Source organism: Nerophis lumbriciformis, linkage group LG16 (genome assembly GCF_033978685.3).
Source record: "Nerophis lumbriciformis linkage group LG16, RoL_Nlum_v2.1, whole genome shotgun sequence".
NCBI classification, from domain to species: domain Eukaryota; kingdom Metazoa; phylum Chordata; class Actinopteri; order Syngnathiformes; family Syngnathidae; genus Nerophis; species Nerophis lumbriciformis.
The window spans coordinates 17,465,640-17,484,598 of record NC_084563.2 but is presented as its reverse complement, the minus strand read 5'-3'; the positions used below and the strand labels follow the sequence as shown (position 1 = coordinate 17,484,598).

Below are 18,959 nucleotides of genomic sequence, written 5' to 3'. Positions count from 1 at the left end.
GACTACTCAGGACCTTCGTATTGTGAGGCAGATGCACTAACCCCTCTTTCATCGTGCTGCCCAAAAATAAAAATAAAAATAAAAAAATGCCTCTGCGCATGCGCATAGCATAGATCCAACCAATCGATGACTAAATTAATCGCCAACTGTTTTTATAATCGATTTTAATCGATTTAATCCATTAGTTGCAGCCCTAATATATATATATATATATATATATATATATATATATATATATATATATATATATATATATATATTCAGAGCGCGATGATGTCACGTTATCAATGGGAAAATGCATTTTTAGACAATATGATTTGCCTCTGCGACTCGGAGACACCGAGAGTAACAAACAGATAAAATGGATTAGAATGTCACCGCCTGCTGCCACCTTGGGGTTTGTATGCTCAGTTTTCCCTTGGTGCAGCAGACCTGGCTCTTACTTTTTGTCTTCCTCAGAGTTCCTGTGTCTTCCTGTGGGCGGAGCTGCAAGACGTGCACAGCTGTGTCTAATCTCACCAGCACTACTTAAGCAGCACCTGGCCAGCTGGATGGCACTCGGCTATTCCACTTCTTGACTCTGATCGTATGAAGACTTCTATGCTCCTTGTATTTTTGCTACGTTCCATCGTGGCTATTTCCAGTGCCATCCAGCCTGGTATGTACGTTGATAGTTTGCACGTCTTGCAACTTCGACCCAAAGTTTAGTTAGTTTGTATATTAGCTTTTGTTCTTTTTGTCACGGTGCTCATGTTGTGTTCTCTTTTTATCGCACCGTCGCTTTTTGTTATATTCCATTTTTGGATCATTGTTGTGATCACTTCTTTTGTCAAGTAAAGAACTATTTACTCACAAATTCATCTGCATCCTTGGGTTCCTCTGTTCCATATCTAAATTAAATTGTGACAGAATAGCCGAGTCATTATGGAACCCGCAGATGAGAATCAGATTCAGCTGGCCCTCAGGGCTCATGGCCAGCGAATAAGTGATCACGAACAAGCTTTGTTAAATCTGACCACACTTGTGCAGGAGATGCATACACGCCTGTTTGTCCCCCACCCGCTCCCAGACTCGGAGGCTGCTCAACCTGCAGCTTCTTCTTACCCCATGCCCTCGACATCGGGTTTTCCTACCCGGGAGCCCAGCATACCACATCCGCCCAGGTATGAGGGGGACTTTGGACAATGCAGACTTTTTTTATATCAATGCTCTTTAGTTTTTGCACAGCAGCCTCACACATACACAACAGACTCCGCCCGTGTGGCATATATACTAAGTTTACTGGCTGGAAGAGCAGCTAGCTGGGCTATGGAGGTGTGTGAGAGTAAACCCGGACTTCGTTCCAGCTTACCCCTATTTTCCGCTGAGTTGCGCAGCGTCTTTGACCACCCCGTGAGGGAACGAGAGGCAGGCAGCCGCCTCCTCGCTACACGCCAGGGGTCCTCCTCTGTCGCGGACCACTCAATCTCCTTCCGAATCCTGGGGGCGGAGAGTGGCTGGGGGGAGAGAGCTTTGCGGGGAATATTCCTGGCTAGCCTTAACTCCCAGATCCAAGACGAGCTGGCTGCCCGCGACGAGACCCAGACCCTCGAGGAGCTCATCTCACTCGCCATCCGATTGGACAACCGCCTACGAGAGCGACACGCCCAGAAGGGGGTGGATCCTCCGTCCACCAGATGGCAGTCATCTACCTGGTCCACACGATCAACATCCAAGCCTCAGGTTTCGTCACTTCCGCCTTCTGACTGCAGTGCCCCGGAGGAGGGGCTAGAGGGGTCCATTCCTATGCAGCTGGGTGGAAGTCGCCTGTCGTCTGCAGAGAGGAGTCGTCGGCTGAGATTGCGGCTGTGCCTGTACTGCGGAGCTGCGGACCACGTCGTTGTTCGCTGTCCTGCGCGGCCTACTGGAGGCCGTTCCGCGTCCACACGAGACCTTCCGCAGGGAAGATTACCTACTTTGCCGCCTGCTCCTGTGGTGACGTCTGCTTCCTCACTCGTGGGAAGACTTCAAGTTGAAGGTACTCTGTCATGGGCGGGGGGTTCTTGTCCTATTAAGGCACTTATTGACTCAGGGGCTGATGAAAACATTATTGACAGTGGTCTTGTGGAATCTCTAAAGATTCCTACTGTGGGGATTGATCGTATTAAAAATGTTAGCTCACTTGACGGGCGTCACCTGGCTAATATTACTCATCAGACACATGCCACATCCCTCCTTATTTCTGGTAATCACCATGAGGAGGTTAAATTGTTTATAATGCCTTCTCGTTCGGCGCCCTTAGTTCTTGGACTTCCATGGTTGCGACGTCACAGTCCAAGCATTGATTGGACCACTTGTAAAATTACCAATTGGAGTATTTTTTGTCATAGCCACTGTTTGCGCTCCGCTTCGTCTCCGGCTAACCTTGTCACTCTTCCTACTCTTCAGCCCCCTGATCTCGCGCTGATTCCTGAGGAATATCATTCCTTTAGTGAGGTTTTTTGTAAAGATCGGGCTACGACGCTACCCCCCCCACCGCCCGCATGACTGTGCCATTGACCTTCTTCCAGGGTCGCCACTACCTTCTTCGCGGTTGTATAATATTTCGTGTCCCGAACAGCAGGCAATGGAGGAATACATTTCCTCTTCTCTCACCGCCGGACACATTCGTCCCTCTTCCGCTCCTGTGGCGGCGGGGTTTTTCTTTGTCAAAAAGAAGGATGGTGGGTTACGACCCTGTATTGACTACCGAGCTCTGAACAAAATTACAATTAAAAATAAATACCCTCTTCCACTACTGGATTCTTCGTTTGCTCCTTTGCATGGGGCAGTAGTATTTACTAAATTGGATCTACGCAATGCGTATCACCTCGTGCGAATTCGTGAAGGTGATGAATGGAAGACTGCTTTTAACACCCCTCTTGGCCACTTTGAGTATTGCGTCATGCCGTTCGGCCTCACTAATGCTCCCGGGGTGTTCCAGTGTTTAATTAATGATGTGCTCCGTGATATGATAGGCCGTTTCGTGGTAGTCTACTTGGATGATATACTTATTTTTTCACGCTCCATTGATTTACATCATCAGCATGTCCGTTTGGTTTTGCAGAGACTTTTGGAGAACCGATTATTTGTCAAACCCCAAAAGTGCACCTTTCATTCTCCCACAGTGTCGTTTTTGGGGTTGATTGTGGAGAGGGGGCAGGTTAAGCCAGACCCATCTAAGATCCAAGCGGTTGTAGACTGGACTACGCCGTCCTCCAGGAAGCTGCTGCAAAGGTTTCTGGGGTTTGCTAATTTTTACCGACGTTTTATTAGAGATTTCAGCAAAGTAGCCCAACCTTTAAATAAATTAACGTCCTCCAAGGTTTTTTTCGTGTGGTCTTCGGAGGCTGACCAGGCTTTTCGACGCCTTAAATGCCTCTTTACCTCAGCTCCTGTGTTAGTTCACGCTAATCCTGATCTCCCATTTTTTGTTGAGGTGGACGCATCTGACACTGGGGTAGGGGCTGTTTTGTCCCAGCACTCCAGTTCTGATCAGAAGCTGCACTCCTGCGCCTTCTTCTCCAAACGCCTTTCGCCTGCAGAGAAGAACTATGACATCGGGAACCGAGAGCTTCTTGCAGTGGTCCTCGCCCTTCAAGAATGGAGGCACTGGCTTGAGGGTGCCAAACACCCCTTTATCATTTATACCGATCATCGTAACCTAGCCTACCTCCGCTCTGCCCAACGCCTCAATCCCCGCCAGGCTCGGTGGTCCCTGTTCCTTACAAGGTTTGACTTTTGTATGACTTTTCGCCCGGGCTCACTCAATGGTAAACCCGATGCCTTGTCGAGGATGTTCTCTCCTCCTACAGAAGACACTCCCCCAGAGACTATCCTTCCTCAGTCCCGGATTCTGGGCGCAGTACAGTGGGAGGTGGAGAGACGGGTGTCGGAGGCTATCAAGGACTCCCCATCCCCTGCTGGATGTCCTCCTGGTTGCCTTTTTGTACCGAGAACCCTCCGTCCAGAGGTCTTGTCGTGGGCTCACACTTCCAAGATTGCTTGCCACCCAGGTGCTAGACGCACTGAGTTCCTGCTTACTCAGCGGTTCTGGTGGCCTACCGTTCACACTGATACTAAGAAGTTTGTGGCTGCATGCCCCGTCTGCGCCAGAAGCAAAGCTTCCCATCAAGCTCCTGCGGGGTTGCTGCAGCCCCTTCCCATCCCCTCTCGCCCATGGTCGCACATTGCTCTGGACTTTGTCACAGGTCTACCCATTTCCAGGGGGTTTTCTGTCATCCTCACCATAGTTGACAGATTTTCTAAATTCACGCATTTTATCCCCCTCCGTAGACTTCCCTCCTCCCTGGAGACCGCCAAGCTTCTAGTAAACCATGTGGTTCGACTTCATGGGATCCCCATCGATGTGGTGTCAGACAGAGGTCCTCAATTTTCATCCGCTACATGGAAAGCTTTCTGCAACTTGTTAGGAGCCACTGTCAGTTTGTCATCAGGGTACCACCCACAATCGAATGGACAATCGGAAAGAGCCAATCAGGACCTAGGGGCGGCCCTGAGATGCGTGTGTCACCAGCATCCATCATTGTGGTCTACCTATCTCCCATGGGTGGAGTATGCCCGTAACACCCTAATCTGTTCATCTACCGGCTTGTCCCCTTTCCATGTGGTGCATGGCTTCCAACCTCCTATCTTCTCCTCTCAAGAGATCGAGTCCACTGTTCCCTCCGTGACTGCCTTCCTGCGCCGTGTGCACCATGTGTGGCGTGATACACGCGCTGCCTTGTCGCGGACAGCCAAACGGAACCAGACCATGGCTAATCGCCATCGCAGACCATCTCCCGACTACAAACCTGGCCAGAGGGTTTGGCTATCATCAAAAGACATTACATTACCAGGAGAGTCGAAGAAACTGGCACCTAAATTCATCGGACCATATGAGGTGGAGCGGATGATAACTCCCGTCACAGCTCGACTCAAGGTACCCAAGTCCTTCAAATCATATCCTGTTTACCATGTTTCCCGCCTAAAGCCCGTCGAGTCGAGCGACCTTTGTCCTCCATCCGTGTCTCCCCCTGCTCCTCAGCAGGTGGAGGGTCATCCAGCCTTCACTGTCAACACCATTCTGGACGCTAGGAGACGAGGCAGGGGTGTGCAGTTTCTGATCGACTGGGAGGGTTACCCCCCAGAGGATCGCTCCTGGATTTCACGTTCCCTTATAATTGATAAATCACTAATTTCTGATTTTTATCATAGATTTCCCGGTAAACCAGGAGGTCCGCCAGGTGGCGTCCGTTGATTGGGGGGGGATACTGTCACCGCCTGCTGCCACCTTGTGGTTTGTATGCTCAGTTTTCCCTTGGTGCAGCAGACCTGGCTCTTACTTTTTGTCTTCCTCAGAGTTCCTGTGTCTTCCTGTGGGCGGAGCTGCAAGACGTGCACAGCTGTGTCTAATCTCACCAGCACTACTTAAGCAGCACCTGGCCAGCTGGATGGCACTCGGCTATTCCACTTCTTGACTCTGATCGTATGAAGACTTCTATGCTCCTTGTATTTTTGCTACGTTCCATCGTGGCTATTTCCAGTGCCATCCAGCCTGGTATGTACGTTGATAGTTTGCACGTCTTGCAACTTCGACCCAAAGTTTAGTTAGTTTGTATATTAGCTTTTGTTCTTTTTGTCACGGTGCTCATGTTGTGTTCTCTTTTTATCGCACCGTCGCTTTTTGTTGTATTCCATTTTTGGATCATTGTTGTGATCACTTCTTTTGTCAAGTAAAGAACTATTTACTCACAAATTCATCTGCATCCTTGGGTTCCTCTGTTCCATATCTAAATTAAATTGTGACATAGAAAGGACAAATTTTAAATAATACTTAATTAAAAAAAGGGTAACACTTTAGTATGGGGTACATATTCACCATTAATTAGTTGCTTATTAACATGCAAATTAGTTACATATCTGCTCTTAATTAGTCATTATTAAGTACTTATTAATGCCTTATTCTGCATGTTCCCTTTAATACCACTTAATGAATATGGTCTGTTCTTACACCCTAACCCTAACCCTTTGTTACTTACAATATATTCCCCTAGTGTCCAAATAACTCTAAATTAAGTCTTTGTTACTTAGAATATGTTCCCCATATTAAAGTGTTACCAAAAAAATAAGAAAAATAAAAAAAAACATTTTGTTTATCTTCGGACTTCCCATGGGCCGTAGTTTGGGGACCACTGGATTATACAGCTGATTTTATTATTTACTTATTCTATTATTTACTTTATTTTATATATATATATATATATATATATATATATATATATATACACACATACATACATACAAGAAAAATATTATTAGAATGTATTTATTTTAGGACTGCGTAATTGTATGGAAATTTATTTTTCATCGGTTTTTATGAGTCCCTTCTTTTGCAGTATGTTTGATGAGTATTTATTTTGTAATCCGCCTGACCTAAGCCTTGATAATATCCATCCATCCATTTTCTACCGCTTGTCCCTTTCAGAGTCGCGGGGGCTGCTGGAGCCTATCTCAGCTGCATTCGGGCGTAAGGCGGGCTACACCCTGGACAAGTCGCCACCTCATCACAGGGCCAACACAGATAGATGCCTTGATAATACAGGTATTTGTGAGTAATTATATCATTTGACAAGGTTTATCCTGTTGAACTGTAAGTAGGTTAGATATAATTACTGAATATGATTAAAATCAACTGTAAGATTACTAATTCCATGTTACATAATATTTGAGTGGGTTACGTAATATTTTGAGTTAAAAAGACTCGAGTGCACACCGGGCCCCTCTGTAGTGGAAAAGTCGGGCCCCAAAATCAAAAAGGTTAGAAAATGAGTCAGATTTAAATTGAGAGTAACTTTTTACAAAAAAAATGCTTTTCATTTTTTGTGTGTGTGTGTGTGTGTGTGTGTATTTTTTGGATTCACTTTTCTGGTTCATAGTTTTGAAGTTGTTCAAGCATTTTATTCTTATTATTTTTATGGTAGGTGAAAAATAGCGACGTCACTGTCAAAGCATGTGGATATGGCGCCGCCTTCAGGAGTGTTTTACAATAAAAACAAAATGATAGTACATTTTTCACAATAATTCCCACCAATAGACAAATATTTGTTTTTAAATATGTAAATGAAGCAATATGTTACCGCATACGCCACAGGCCAAATTAGGAGCTTTTGGTACCCATTTTTAAACCTACTCAGTGGCTTAGTGGTTAGAGTGTCCGCCCTGAGATCGGTAGGTTGTGAGTTCAAACCCCGGCCGAGTCATACCAAAGACTATAAAAATGGGACCCATTACCTCCCTGCTTGGCACTCAGTATCAAGGGTTGGAATTGGGGGTTAAATTACCAAAAATGATTCCCGGGCGCGGCCACCACTGCTGCTCACTGCTCCCCTCACCTCCCAGGGGGTGATCAAGGGTGATGGGTCAAATGCAGAGAATACGTTCGCCACACCTAGTGTGTGTGTGTGACAATCATTGGTACTTTAACTTTAACTTTAAAATGGTTCAGTTATCATTTATATGCCAAATATAAAATTTACGTTTTAAAATGCTACAGTTATCATTTATATACCAAATATGATATATTGCGATAAAGATTTTAGGCCATGTTGCCCATCCCTAATCCACACGCATACTTTTGAGTCATGTCCAATAGGGCTGCATGATTTTGCTAAAAACCCCATCTGCGATTTTTCTCTCCAAAATTGCGATTGTGATTCGATTTGCATCAAACTGCGTAAATAACAAGTGAAGAAAGACATGTTACTTTTAGACTGTTAACTTATTCTTGTCTCAAGGTGCCACCCATTAGAACAACATGCAATAATTAAACTTAAAAAAATATTTGTCTTTTTGCAGACAGACTCGAAGCTTTTGTCTACATCATGCTGTTAAACTGAAGAAATAATCAATAAAAACTATACAGCGATAAGTTAGTATAATAATGCAAGTAACCATTTAAAAGGATATAACATTTTATTTATTATTACTGTAGAATTTTTACCATTGTACTGTCAGTTGAAGGTTAATAACTTCCATCCATCCATTTCCTACCGCTTGTCCCTCTGAGGGCCGCGGGGTTGGCTGGAGCCTAGTAAAATAACTTTATGTTAAATAAATACACCAAAAAAAACTTCAATGGACTCTTTTTTTGTAACCTTAACAAATATTGAACATTTTATGGTGCATTTTTTCCCAGTTGGAAAAATTACATCAGACTTTGTCTTTTTGTTTTATTATCAACATTTTCGCTTGTTCGTCAAGTGTTGATGGGCTCTATTGCCCATCCGATTTGAAGCTGAAACATCCCCACAACAGGACCTTTGGCTTTATAATCTTATTTTCTTCCACCTAAGTCGTGTTACCTTGCGGCACTTCTCACTGGTGAGTCGCTCTCGTCTCCGCCGAGACAAAGATTGTGAACGAGTGAAAAGAGGGGTCACTGTGTTCAGTTAATTCTACTGTTAAATAAACACGCTCAGGTGCTGAGAGTGATGCACAGAGTCAGACGTCTTTTCTTCCTTTCTTCGCGAGGCTCAACTATTCTGATTGCCGAACAAAACCTCAGCCTATTGTGGTTATTTACCGCACTAAAAAAAACACGGATGGCGATATGATTTCGATTAATCGTGCAGCCATAATGCCCAATTGTGCAAATTCTACGTTTTTGATGTGTTACCTTGTGCCCACTCTCCAGCGACACCTTGATGGCGTCCCCCGATGAGTCCACCGCGTCGGCGACCTGCGTCGGCGTGAGGAAGCTCTCGTCCGGCGTGGAGTACCAGCCTTCGTAGATCCCCTTGTAGATGAGTCCCCTGTCGCGCAGCAGGCACCAGAAGTGCTCCACGGCCCGCCGGTGCCTCTCCTCCGTGGTCCTGATGTAGTCCGTAAAAGACACGTGGCAGCTGCCAAAGAGGCGTCGGAACCTCTGCGAGACGCTCGTGCAGAAGGCGAGGGGGTCTTCTCCTGCCGCGTCAGCAGCCTGTTGGATTTTAAGCCCGTGTTCGTCCGTGCCTGGTATGTCAAGAAAAGCCCTGTTAGGCCTTAATATGTAATATTCCCTCAATACACCTGCAATATTATATTCAATACACTTTAAAGTTTGCGGCTTTACTCTATGTACCGTATTTTCCGGACTATAAGGCGCACTTAAAATCCTTTTTCCCCCTCAAAACTCGACAGTGCGCCTAATGTACGGAATAATTCTGGTTTTGCTTACCGACCTCGGAAATGATAAGTGTGAATAGTAGATGGCAGTCAAACATAAGAGATATGTGTAGACTGCACAATGATGGCAATATGACTCAAGTAAACGACACCAACATTTTATATGTTCCATTGAAAATATAGAACATTACACACGGCGCTCAGAAAACTATTAAAATGTTTTGGTACAACTTTGGTAAGCTATGAAGCCGCACCGCTTGATGGATTGTGCTGTGCTTCAACATAGGAGTATTATTATGGTGTGTGTATAAGGTAAGTCATATTATCTGCCGTTTTGTTTTGCTATATTATGCAAAATCTACAAACCCCGTTTCCATATGCGTTGGGAAATTGTGTTAGATGTAAATATAAACGGAATACAATGATTTGCAAATCCTTTTCAACCCATATTCAGTTGAATATGCTACAAAGACAACATATTTGATGTTCAAACTGATAAACATTTTTTTTTTTTTGCAAATAATCATTAACTTTAGAATTTGATGCCAGCAACATGTGACAAAGAAGTTGGGAAAGGTGGCAATAAATACTGATAAAGTTGAGGAATGCTCATCAAACACTTATTTGGAACATCCCACAGGTGAACAGGCAAATTGGGAACAGGTGGGTGCCATGATTGGGTATAAAAGTAGATTCCATGAAATGCTCAGTCATTCACAAACAAGGATGGGGCGAGGGTCACCACTTTGTCAACAAATGCGTGAGCATATTGTTGAACAGTTTAAGAAAAACCTTTCTCAACCAGCTATTGGAAGGAAATTAGGGATTTCACCATCTACGGTCCGTAATATCATCAAAGGGTTCAGAGAATCTGGAGAAATCACTGCACGTAAGCAGCTAAGCCCGTGACATTCGATCCCTCAGGCTGTACTGCATCAACAAGCGACATCAGTGTGTAAAGGATATCACCACACGGGCTCAGGAACACTTCAGAAACCCACTGTTAATAACTACAGTTGGTCGCTACATCTGTAAGTGCAAGTTAAAACTCTCCTATGCAAGGCGAAAACCGTTTATCAACAACACCCAGAAACGCTGTCGGCTTCGCTGGGCCTGAGCTCATCTAAGATGGACTGATACAAAGTGGAAAAGTGTTCTGTGGTCTGATGAGTCCACATTTCAAATTGTTTTTGGAAACTGTGGACGTTGTGTCCTCCGGACCAAAGAGGAAAAGAACCATCCAGATTGTTATAGGCGCAAAGTTGAAAAGCCAGCATCTGTGATGGTATGGGGGTGTGTTAGTGCCCAAGGCATGGGTAACTTACACATCTGTGAAGGCGCCATTAATGCTGAAAGGTACATACAGGTTTTGGAGCAACATATGTTGCCATCCAAGCAACGTTACCATGGACGCCCCTGCTTATTTTAGCAAGACAATGCCAAGCCACGTGTTACATCAACGTGGCTTCATAGTAAAAGAGTGCGGGTATTAGACTGGCCTGCCTGTAGTCCAGACCTGTCTCCCATTGAAAATGTGTGGCGCATTATGAAGCCTAAAATACCACAACGGAGACCCCCGGACTGTTGAACAACATAAGCTGTACATCAAGCAAGAATGGGAAAGAATTCAACCTGAGAAGCTTAAAAAATGTGTCTCCTCAGTTCCCAAACGTTTACTGAGTGTTGTGAAAAGGAAAGGCCATGTAACACAGTGGTGAACATGCCATTTCCCAACTACTTTGGCACGTGTTGCAGCCATGAAATTCTAAGTTAATTATTATTTGCAAAAAAAATAAATAAAGTTTATGAGTTTGAACATCAAATATGTTGTCTTTGTAGTGCATTCAATTGAATATGGGTTGAAAATGATTTGCAAATCATTGTATTCCGTTCATATTTACATCTAACACAATTTCCCAACTCATATGGAAACAGGGTTTGTACTTTTCCTACCTTTGTACCTGCTGATCTGTATTTGGGATCTGCATAAAAGTCCTGAAAAACTGCACGCGTCCGCCTTTGTAGGTCGTGCCGACCCCGTAAGCTTCTTCTTTTTCTCTATCTTCTTGTTATGGGACATTCATCCTCCGCTGTTGGCATTTCTAATATAAAGTAGTGTAAAGTTCCTACTTATATCTGTCAGTAAACTCGCCATTAAAGCGCTAAAACATACCGGTATAGTGAGTTTACATTATTCACCCAAGGAACTTTAGTCAATAGAGAGTTCCGGTCGGACGTTTTTTCACGGGACAAATTTCCGGCGTTGTTGTTGTTTCCGGATGAGGAGATGCTGCTCCACTATTGATTTAAGTAAAGATGACGTGGAGAAGACGCTGCCGAAGGTGAGCCATGTAAATAAGACCGCCCACAAAACGGCGCATCCGGAAGCGACTGTCAGAAAGCGGCTTGAAGATGATCTGTAAAACATAATCCATGCAACATTTTGACCAAAGAACCACCATTACATGTTATGTAGACCACAAGGAAATGTTTTCAATTTAGAAAAAGAATATATATATATATATGACTCCTTTAATGCGCCCTACAGTCTGGTGCGCCTTATATATGAAAAAAGATCGAAAATAGACCATTCATCGGCAGTGCGCCTTATAATATGATGCGCTCTATGGTCCAGAAAATACGGTACTAAAAATACTTTTGGCCTAAATGTGCATTTTCAAGCATAATGGCTCATAGAACTAACATTAGCAATACTAAAGTAGTATTGGAAACGAGCTGAGACCAAACCAATCAGAGCGTGTTGTTTAGTATCGTGGCCACTGATTGGATCAGCTTTAGGCAGCATTATTACTAGGGCTGTGAATCTTTGGGTGTCCCACGATTCGATTCAATATCGATTCTTGGGGTCACGATTTGATTCAAAATCGATTTTTTTCGATTCAACGCAATTTTTGATTCAAAAACAATATTTTCCCGATTCTCTATACATTCAATACATATGATTTCAGCAGGATCTACCCCAGTCTGCTGACATGCAAGCAGAGTAGTAGATTTTTGTAAAAAAGCTTTTATAATTGTAAAGGACAATGTTTTATCAACTGATTGCAATAATGTACATTTGTTTTAACTATCAAATGAACCCAAAAATATGACTTATTTTATCTTTGTGAAAATATTGGACACAGTGTGTTGTCATGCTTATGAGATGCGATGCAAGTGTAAGCCACTGTGACACTATTGTTCGTTTTTTTGTGTTTTTTTTTAAATAAATGTCTAATGATAATGTCAATGAGGGATTTTTAATCACTGCTATGTTGAAATTGGAACTAATATTGATACTGTTGTTGATAATTTTCATTTTTGTTTCACTACTTTTGGTTTGTTCTGTGTCGTGTTTGTGTCTCCTCTCAATTGCTCTGTTTATTGCAGTTCTGAGTGTTGCTAGGTCGGGTTTGGTTTTGGAATTGGATTGCATTGTTATGGTATTGCTGTGTATTGTTTTGTTGGATTGATTAATTTAAATTTTTTTTTAAATTAAAACATTTAAAAAACGATTTAAAAAAAAAGAGAATCGATTCTGAATCGCACAACGTGAGAATCGCGACTCGAATTCGAATTGATTTTTTCCCACACCCCTAATTATAACATTGGATGAAATCAGTGCTCCTCAATTATTTTATGTCGAGCCCCACCCCAGGAAGAAGAAAACACTTTCCGCCGCGACTATAAATAATATAATTTGTCTATAAAATTGTTATAAGTATACCTCTGCATACCATTGCTTCCTTATTTACATTAAAGAAAACACAAAAAGAAACTTACAAAAAAAAATACCTTTTATAGTCTGCAACAGAAAATATTTAAAGTGCATCAATTTGCCTGAAATAAAAATAAAATTAAGTCCTTATTTAAACTCAAAGCTTGTTTTGACCGACTTGAACCATTTTAAAGAAATTAAATAAACTCAAGAAATAACAATAAATTCAAATTGATCAGCAACATTTACTCAAGAGTACAATATATAAAACATGGTAACCTACGAAACAAAAATGAATGCAACAATTTGTGCTGATTTATTTTCTACAAATGTAAATGAGGAAGCCAGGATTAATGGCTGCAAGGAGCACAGTTTAACGTGTACAGCTTTTGAAAGCGGGGTTTGAAGCATGATATACTGCAGTGTTTTTCAACCTTTTCTGAGCCAAGGCACATTTTTTTCATTGAAAAAATTCTGAGGCACACCACCAGCAGAAAAATTAAACTAAGTAGCCGATATTGACAATAAAAAGTCGTTCTCGCAATTGTTGGATATGAATTCAAACCATAACCAACCATGCATCACTATAGCTCTTGTCTCAAAGTAGGTGTACTGTCACGACCTGTCACATCACGCCGTGACTTATTTGGAGTTGTTTGCTGTTTTCCTGTGTGTAGTGTTTTAGTTCTTGTCTTGCGCTCCTATTTTAGACTTTAGACTTCCTTTTTATTGTCATTCAAATTTGAACTTTACAGTACAGATAAGAACGAACTTTCGTTGCACTAGCTCATGGTAGTGCAGGATAAAAAAGCAATAAGGTGCATATATAAATAAATAAATAGGTTACTGTACAGATAAATATATTGCACTTTTTCATATGCATCCACGTTTATGGATGTATGTTATATTGTCTTTTCTATTCCAGCGAGTTAATCCATTTTGGGGGGAGTTGAGGGGATAATTATGTGACAAATTTTGGTGGTTTTCCTCTTTTGTTGGTATTTTCCTTTAGCAGTTTCATGTCTTCCTTGAATGCTATTCCCCGCACCTGCTTTGTTTTCGCGATCAAGACTATTTAAGTTGTGCGGACGCTATCCTTCTTTGTGGCGACATTGTTGATTGTCATGTACGGATGTACTTTGTGGACGCCGTCTGCTCCACACGCTGGAAGTCTTTGCTGTCGTCCAGCATTCTGTTTTTGTTTACTTTGCAGCCAGTTCAGTTTTAGTTTTGTTTTGCATAGCCATCCCTAAGCTTCAATGCCTTTTCTTAGCGGCACTTGCCTTTTGTTTATTTTTGGTTTAAGCATTAGATATGTCAGAGTATGTTGGTGACGAACCCCAAGATGCAAAGATGGCAGACTTTGAGCGGGAAAACATGATTTAATTTAACACTATAGCAAAAAAACAAACAAAAGGGTACAAACAAAAGGCGCACACAAGGCGAAGAACAAACTTGGCTATGAACTAAAATAGCACAAAGGCTAACTGTCGACAAGAAACAAAAACACTTACTGTGACACTGAGCAGAGTGAACAAAAGTAGACAGAGCTACAACGACAAGTATTATGACAGGTAGTAGTGACAATAATCCAACACTGACTGGAGAGGAAGGCAGGTTCAAATAGCAGCTGGCTGATTGACACCAGGTGTGGCCAGGTGCCAATCAGCCACAGCTGAGGGGACAAAGCACTCAGGGAGATAATCAGGAAATAACCAAAATAAGAGCGCTGACAGGAAACAAAGACAGGAAAAACCAAAACCTAACTGAACTGTCAGTGACAAACCTGACAAGATACCTTTTTACCTGCACACTGCCTCCCGCATATTGTGATCACGACAAACCATGTTCCTGACATCCACAAAGCAATTAGCTACCTGCTGCCATCTACTGATATGGAAGAGTATTACACGGTTACGCTGCCAAGCTCTAGACAGCACGGACACTTAACGGCACAATTTGTGGATTATAATTACACTGGTTTGCAAAAAATTTTTTTTAACCCAATTAGGTGAAGTTACATAATCTCCCACGGCACACCAGACTGAATCTCACGGTATACATGATACGATATAGGGTTGTCCCGATCCGATATTTGGATCGGATCGGCCGCCGATATTTGCAAAAAATGCGTATCGGCAAGCCATGGGAAAATGCCAATCCAGATCTAGTTTTAAAAAAAATTCCGGTCCGTGTTTTCCAATGCACCGATTTAAATAATACATTCCACTTTTCTGCTGCTCCCTAATTTCCGTTCCGCATTTTCCAGCACACCTTCAACACATCCACAGGTCTGTGTCCTAACCGTCCTAATCGGAAGCGGATGCCGGTTCATGGTGGGATTATTTTACCCTTCAAAACGAAAAAGATGAAAAGGTGGAGTGCAAAACATGCCACAATAAAGTCAAGTGTGGTGGTAAAGTTGTAAGACATTTTAATACAACAAATCTGATCATGCATTTAGCAAAATACCACCGTAAAGAATATGAAGAATTTCTAAAGAAAACTGACGAAAAGAAAAAGAAAGGTCCTACCCAACTAACTCTGACAGAAACGTTCGCGAAGCGTGACATTCTGCCACTGAACAGTGCTAAACCCAGGGGATAACTAGAATCATTGCCGAGGAAATAATTCTGGATGATGAGCCGTTATCTCTCGTGAGTAAAGTGGGCTTTCGACGCACCATCCAACACATCTCCCCATTATGCTCGGACTGCAGTCAGGGGGGCCAAACAATTGAAGGGAGTGTGTAGATAGTTTTTTTTTTTAAGCTTACACTTGTTCAAGAGCAAGTATTGATGCTGAGTTATAGACATTTTATTCCAATCAGGTTTTTTGTGTGTTTTGCTTTTTTTAATAATGTTTACAGCATTATTTGCACTTTATACTGTTCACTTTTTTTACTGTTCAATGATGCCATTTCTGTTTGACATATATAATTTTGTCTATTTTGTGTTTATCTTTGAATAAACAGGTCAGTTTCTTGTTACCAACCATTGTGTATTATTCAAACTCACCTAACTAAGTAGGCTAAAAAACTTTAAACTTTAATAGATGCTCGAATAGGCCAGTATCGGCCAGTATCGGATCGGAAGTGCAAAAACAACATCGGTATCGGATCAGAAGTGCAAAAACCTGGATCGGGACATCCCTAATATGATATATATGATACTGCATGATACAGGCTCCCCCCTGGCACACCACCCCGCTCCCCGCCCCACTATTACTATACAGTGCAAATTCACATACTCTTGGAGAAGCTCAAAGACATGGGTGTAAACTCCACCTTGATCAAATGGTTCCACTCTTTTTTAACAAACAGAACACAGCAAGTGAAGGTCAACAGAACACTGTCAGACACCAAACACTGCAACACAGGCGTCCCACAGGGTTGCGTTGTATCACCAACACTGTTTACATTGTACACCAATGATTGTAGGACTGTGCACCCTAACAATTATATGGTGAAATTTGCGGACGATACCGTGCTCCTAAGCCTTCTACACAAAGATACGGACCCCTCTGTGTACCAAGACGAGATAGACCTATTTATTAGGTGGTGTGATACCAACCATCTTATTCTAAATGTGACCAAGACACAGGAAATGGTTTAGGATCAGAGGAAAGTGACTGACCATGAGCCAGTGGTCATCAAAAATCAGGAAATCACCCAGGTATCCTCATATAAATATTTAGGGGTTCATATTGATAATCTTCTCTGCTGGAAGACACATATTGACAAACTGTGCAATAGACTGCAACAGAGGCTATATTTTTTGCGAAGATTAAGACTGTACGGCGTAAGCAGCCACATCATGATGATTTTCTACCGTGCCATTGTAGAGAGCATCATTAGATACGGGATCACCTCATGGTTTGGCAACCTAACCGTTAAGCTAAAAAGCAAACTGGCCGGCATGCAAAAAACAGCAATGAAAATTATAGAGAGGAAAGAATATGAGCCTATACAGAGCATCTATGAGCAGGCAGTTAGGAAAAAAGCGAAGAAAATTATTTCCAACTCACAACACCCACTCTTCCCTGAATATGGAACCCTGCCATCAGGGAGAAGACTCCGGGTCCCACTATGCAAATCTAACCGCCTTAAATTATCATTTGTCCCAGCCTCCATTAAGCTGACCAACAATGTGCAATAGAATGTTAATACATAGGTTAGCACTTTTTTAGCACATAGCACTTTAGCACATAGCACTTTAGAACTAAGCACTTTAGCACACAACACTTTATCCATGAGCTCTAGTGCAATGCACACTGGTACTTTATCTTTATCTCCATACTGTAGATTTTATGCCTACATCAAAGTGCCACCTATGTCTATCAAGCTCCATGTTCTGATGTTTGAATGTTAGTTGTCTGGTTGTGGTTGTGTCTGTGCTTGTGTTTTTGTTCTGTTGTTTTTGTGTATGTTAAGAAAGCAATGATGCACTGTGCCCAAGACAAATTTCCCCACGGGGACAATAAAGTTGAACCTTGAACCTTGATTTGAGAAGGAATTGATTAAACTGATTTTTAAAAAAGTGTCAAAGTGACTATGTGGGTGTTATTTCATTTTAGAGTTTTTTTTTGATTGATTGATTGAAACTTTTAGTAGTAGATTGCACAGTGCAGTACATATTCCGTACAATTGACCACTAAATGGTAACACCCGAATAAGTTTTTCAACTTGTTTAAGTCGGGGTCCACGTTAATCAATTCAATATATACTATCATCATAATACAGTCATGACACAAGTTAATCATCAGAGTATATACATTGAATTATTTACATTATTTACAATCCGGGGGGTGGGATGAGGAGGGTTGGGTTGATATCAGCACTTCAGTCATTAACAATTGCATCATCAGAGAAATGGACATTGAAACAGTGTAGGTCTTACTTGGTAGGATATGTACAGCGAGCAGTGAACATAGTGAATTCAGATAGCATAAGAACAAGTATATACATTTGATTATTTACATTTGGTTAGGGTGTTAGTCAAGGGTTGAAGTTGCCTGGAGGTGTTGTTTTGAAGGAGGATAGAGATGCACTTTCTTTTACACCTGTTGGGAGTGCATTCCATATTGATGTGGCATAGAAGGAGAATGAGTTTAGACCTTTGTTGGATCGGAATCTGGGTTTAACGTGGTTAGTGGAGCTCCCCCTGGTGTTGTGGTTATGGCGGTCATTTACGTTATGGGCTCTGTCACGCCAAATTTCTTCCCCCTACAACCCCCCCCCCCCATTTACTTCCGGGGTCATTTCCTCTTACGTCATATCCTCTTACTTACGTCATTTCCTCTTACGTCATTGACAGCGATCGATAGAATCCAAATCTCCTGAAAATGGTGGTGTCACTGAATGACATTTGTCTTTATCTTTCCCAGGGGACTTATGTCAAACACCAGCAGGCTTCGAAAAATTCCAGGCGGAGTGTTAGGGCCGCTGCTGGGAACTTCTGTCTTCGTGGTAACGTACAAAAAATATTAATTAATATATAATACTGTTAAATGTCTGTACTTTAACAATGTTTGGAACAAAAAATTTGTAAACAATAAAAAATCATTTTACATTGCAGTTTTTTGCCTCATTTTAATGTCTTGAAGAAATACCCAAGGTTTGTCTTTATTTTTATGTTCTTATTCTAAATATTGTCGTTTGTTTGACCACGGGTCATCTGACTTCACTGAGGTACATATGTGCAGTGCTATTTACATTATGGACAAACAATTGGGCATATACTTATTATCAAGGCAGCTTCAATTATACCTCAACTGATAATTGGCTCATTACGGAAAGTGACTTGACACGGAGGGCAAAGTTTATAATTGTAGAGAATTCAAAGTCATGTCAAGGTTATTATCGGGGTTGTTGGCAATTATTTTTATTATTTGCTAAAAACTGCTCCTACTCACGTCTCAATATTGGGCTACCACGGACCAGCCGCATACAGTAAAGGTATGTTCTTACTCAAAGTTAGAGTGAATCTCAGTAAATCGTGTTTGCCAACAATATCAACCTAAAACCCATCCGTCTGAAAGAAAAATTAACCCTGAAGTA

At 42.1% G+C, this 18,959-nt stretch overlaps 1 protein-coding gene across 4 annotated transcripts in view; it reads right to left on the bottom strand.

Annotated features, from left to right (window-relative positions):
* Positions 1 to 18,959, bottom strand: part of mars2 (methionyl-tRNA synthetase 2, mitochondrial) — a 30,353-nt gene that overhangs the window by 10,368 nt on the left and 1,026 nt on the right. For 2 of the 4 annotated variants that reach the window (XM_061976718.1, XM_061976717.1), the window contains exon 3: positions 8,696 to 9,050. In XM_061976718.1, the coding sequence (XP_061832702.1) occupies positions 8,696 to 9,050 (355 nt within the window). The remainder of the gene's footprint in view (positions 1 to 8,695; positions 9,051 to 18,959) is intronic. The other 2 variants (XM_061976716.1, XM_061976715.1) reach the window with 1 other exon arrangement.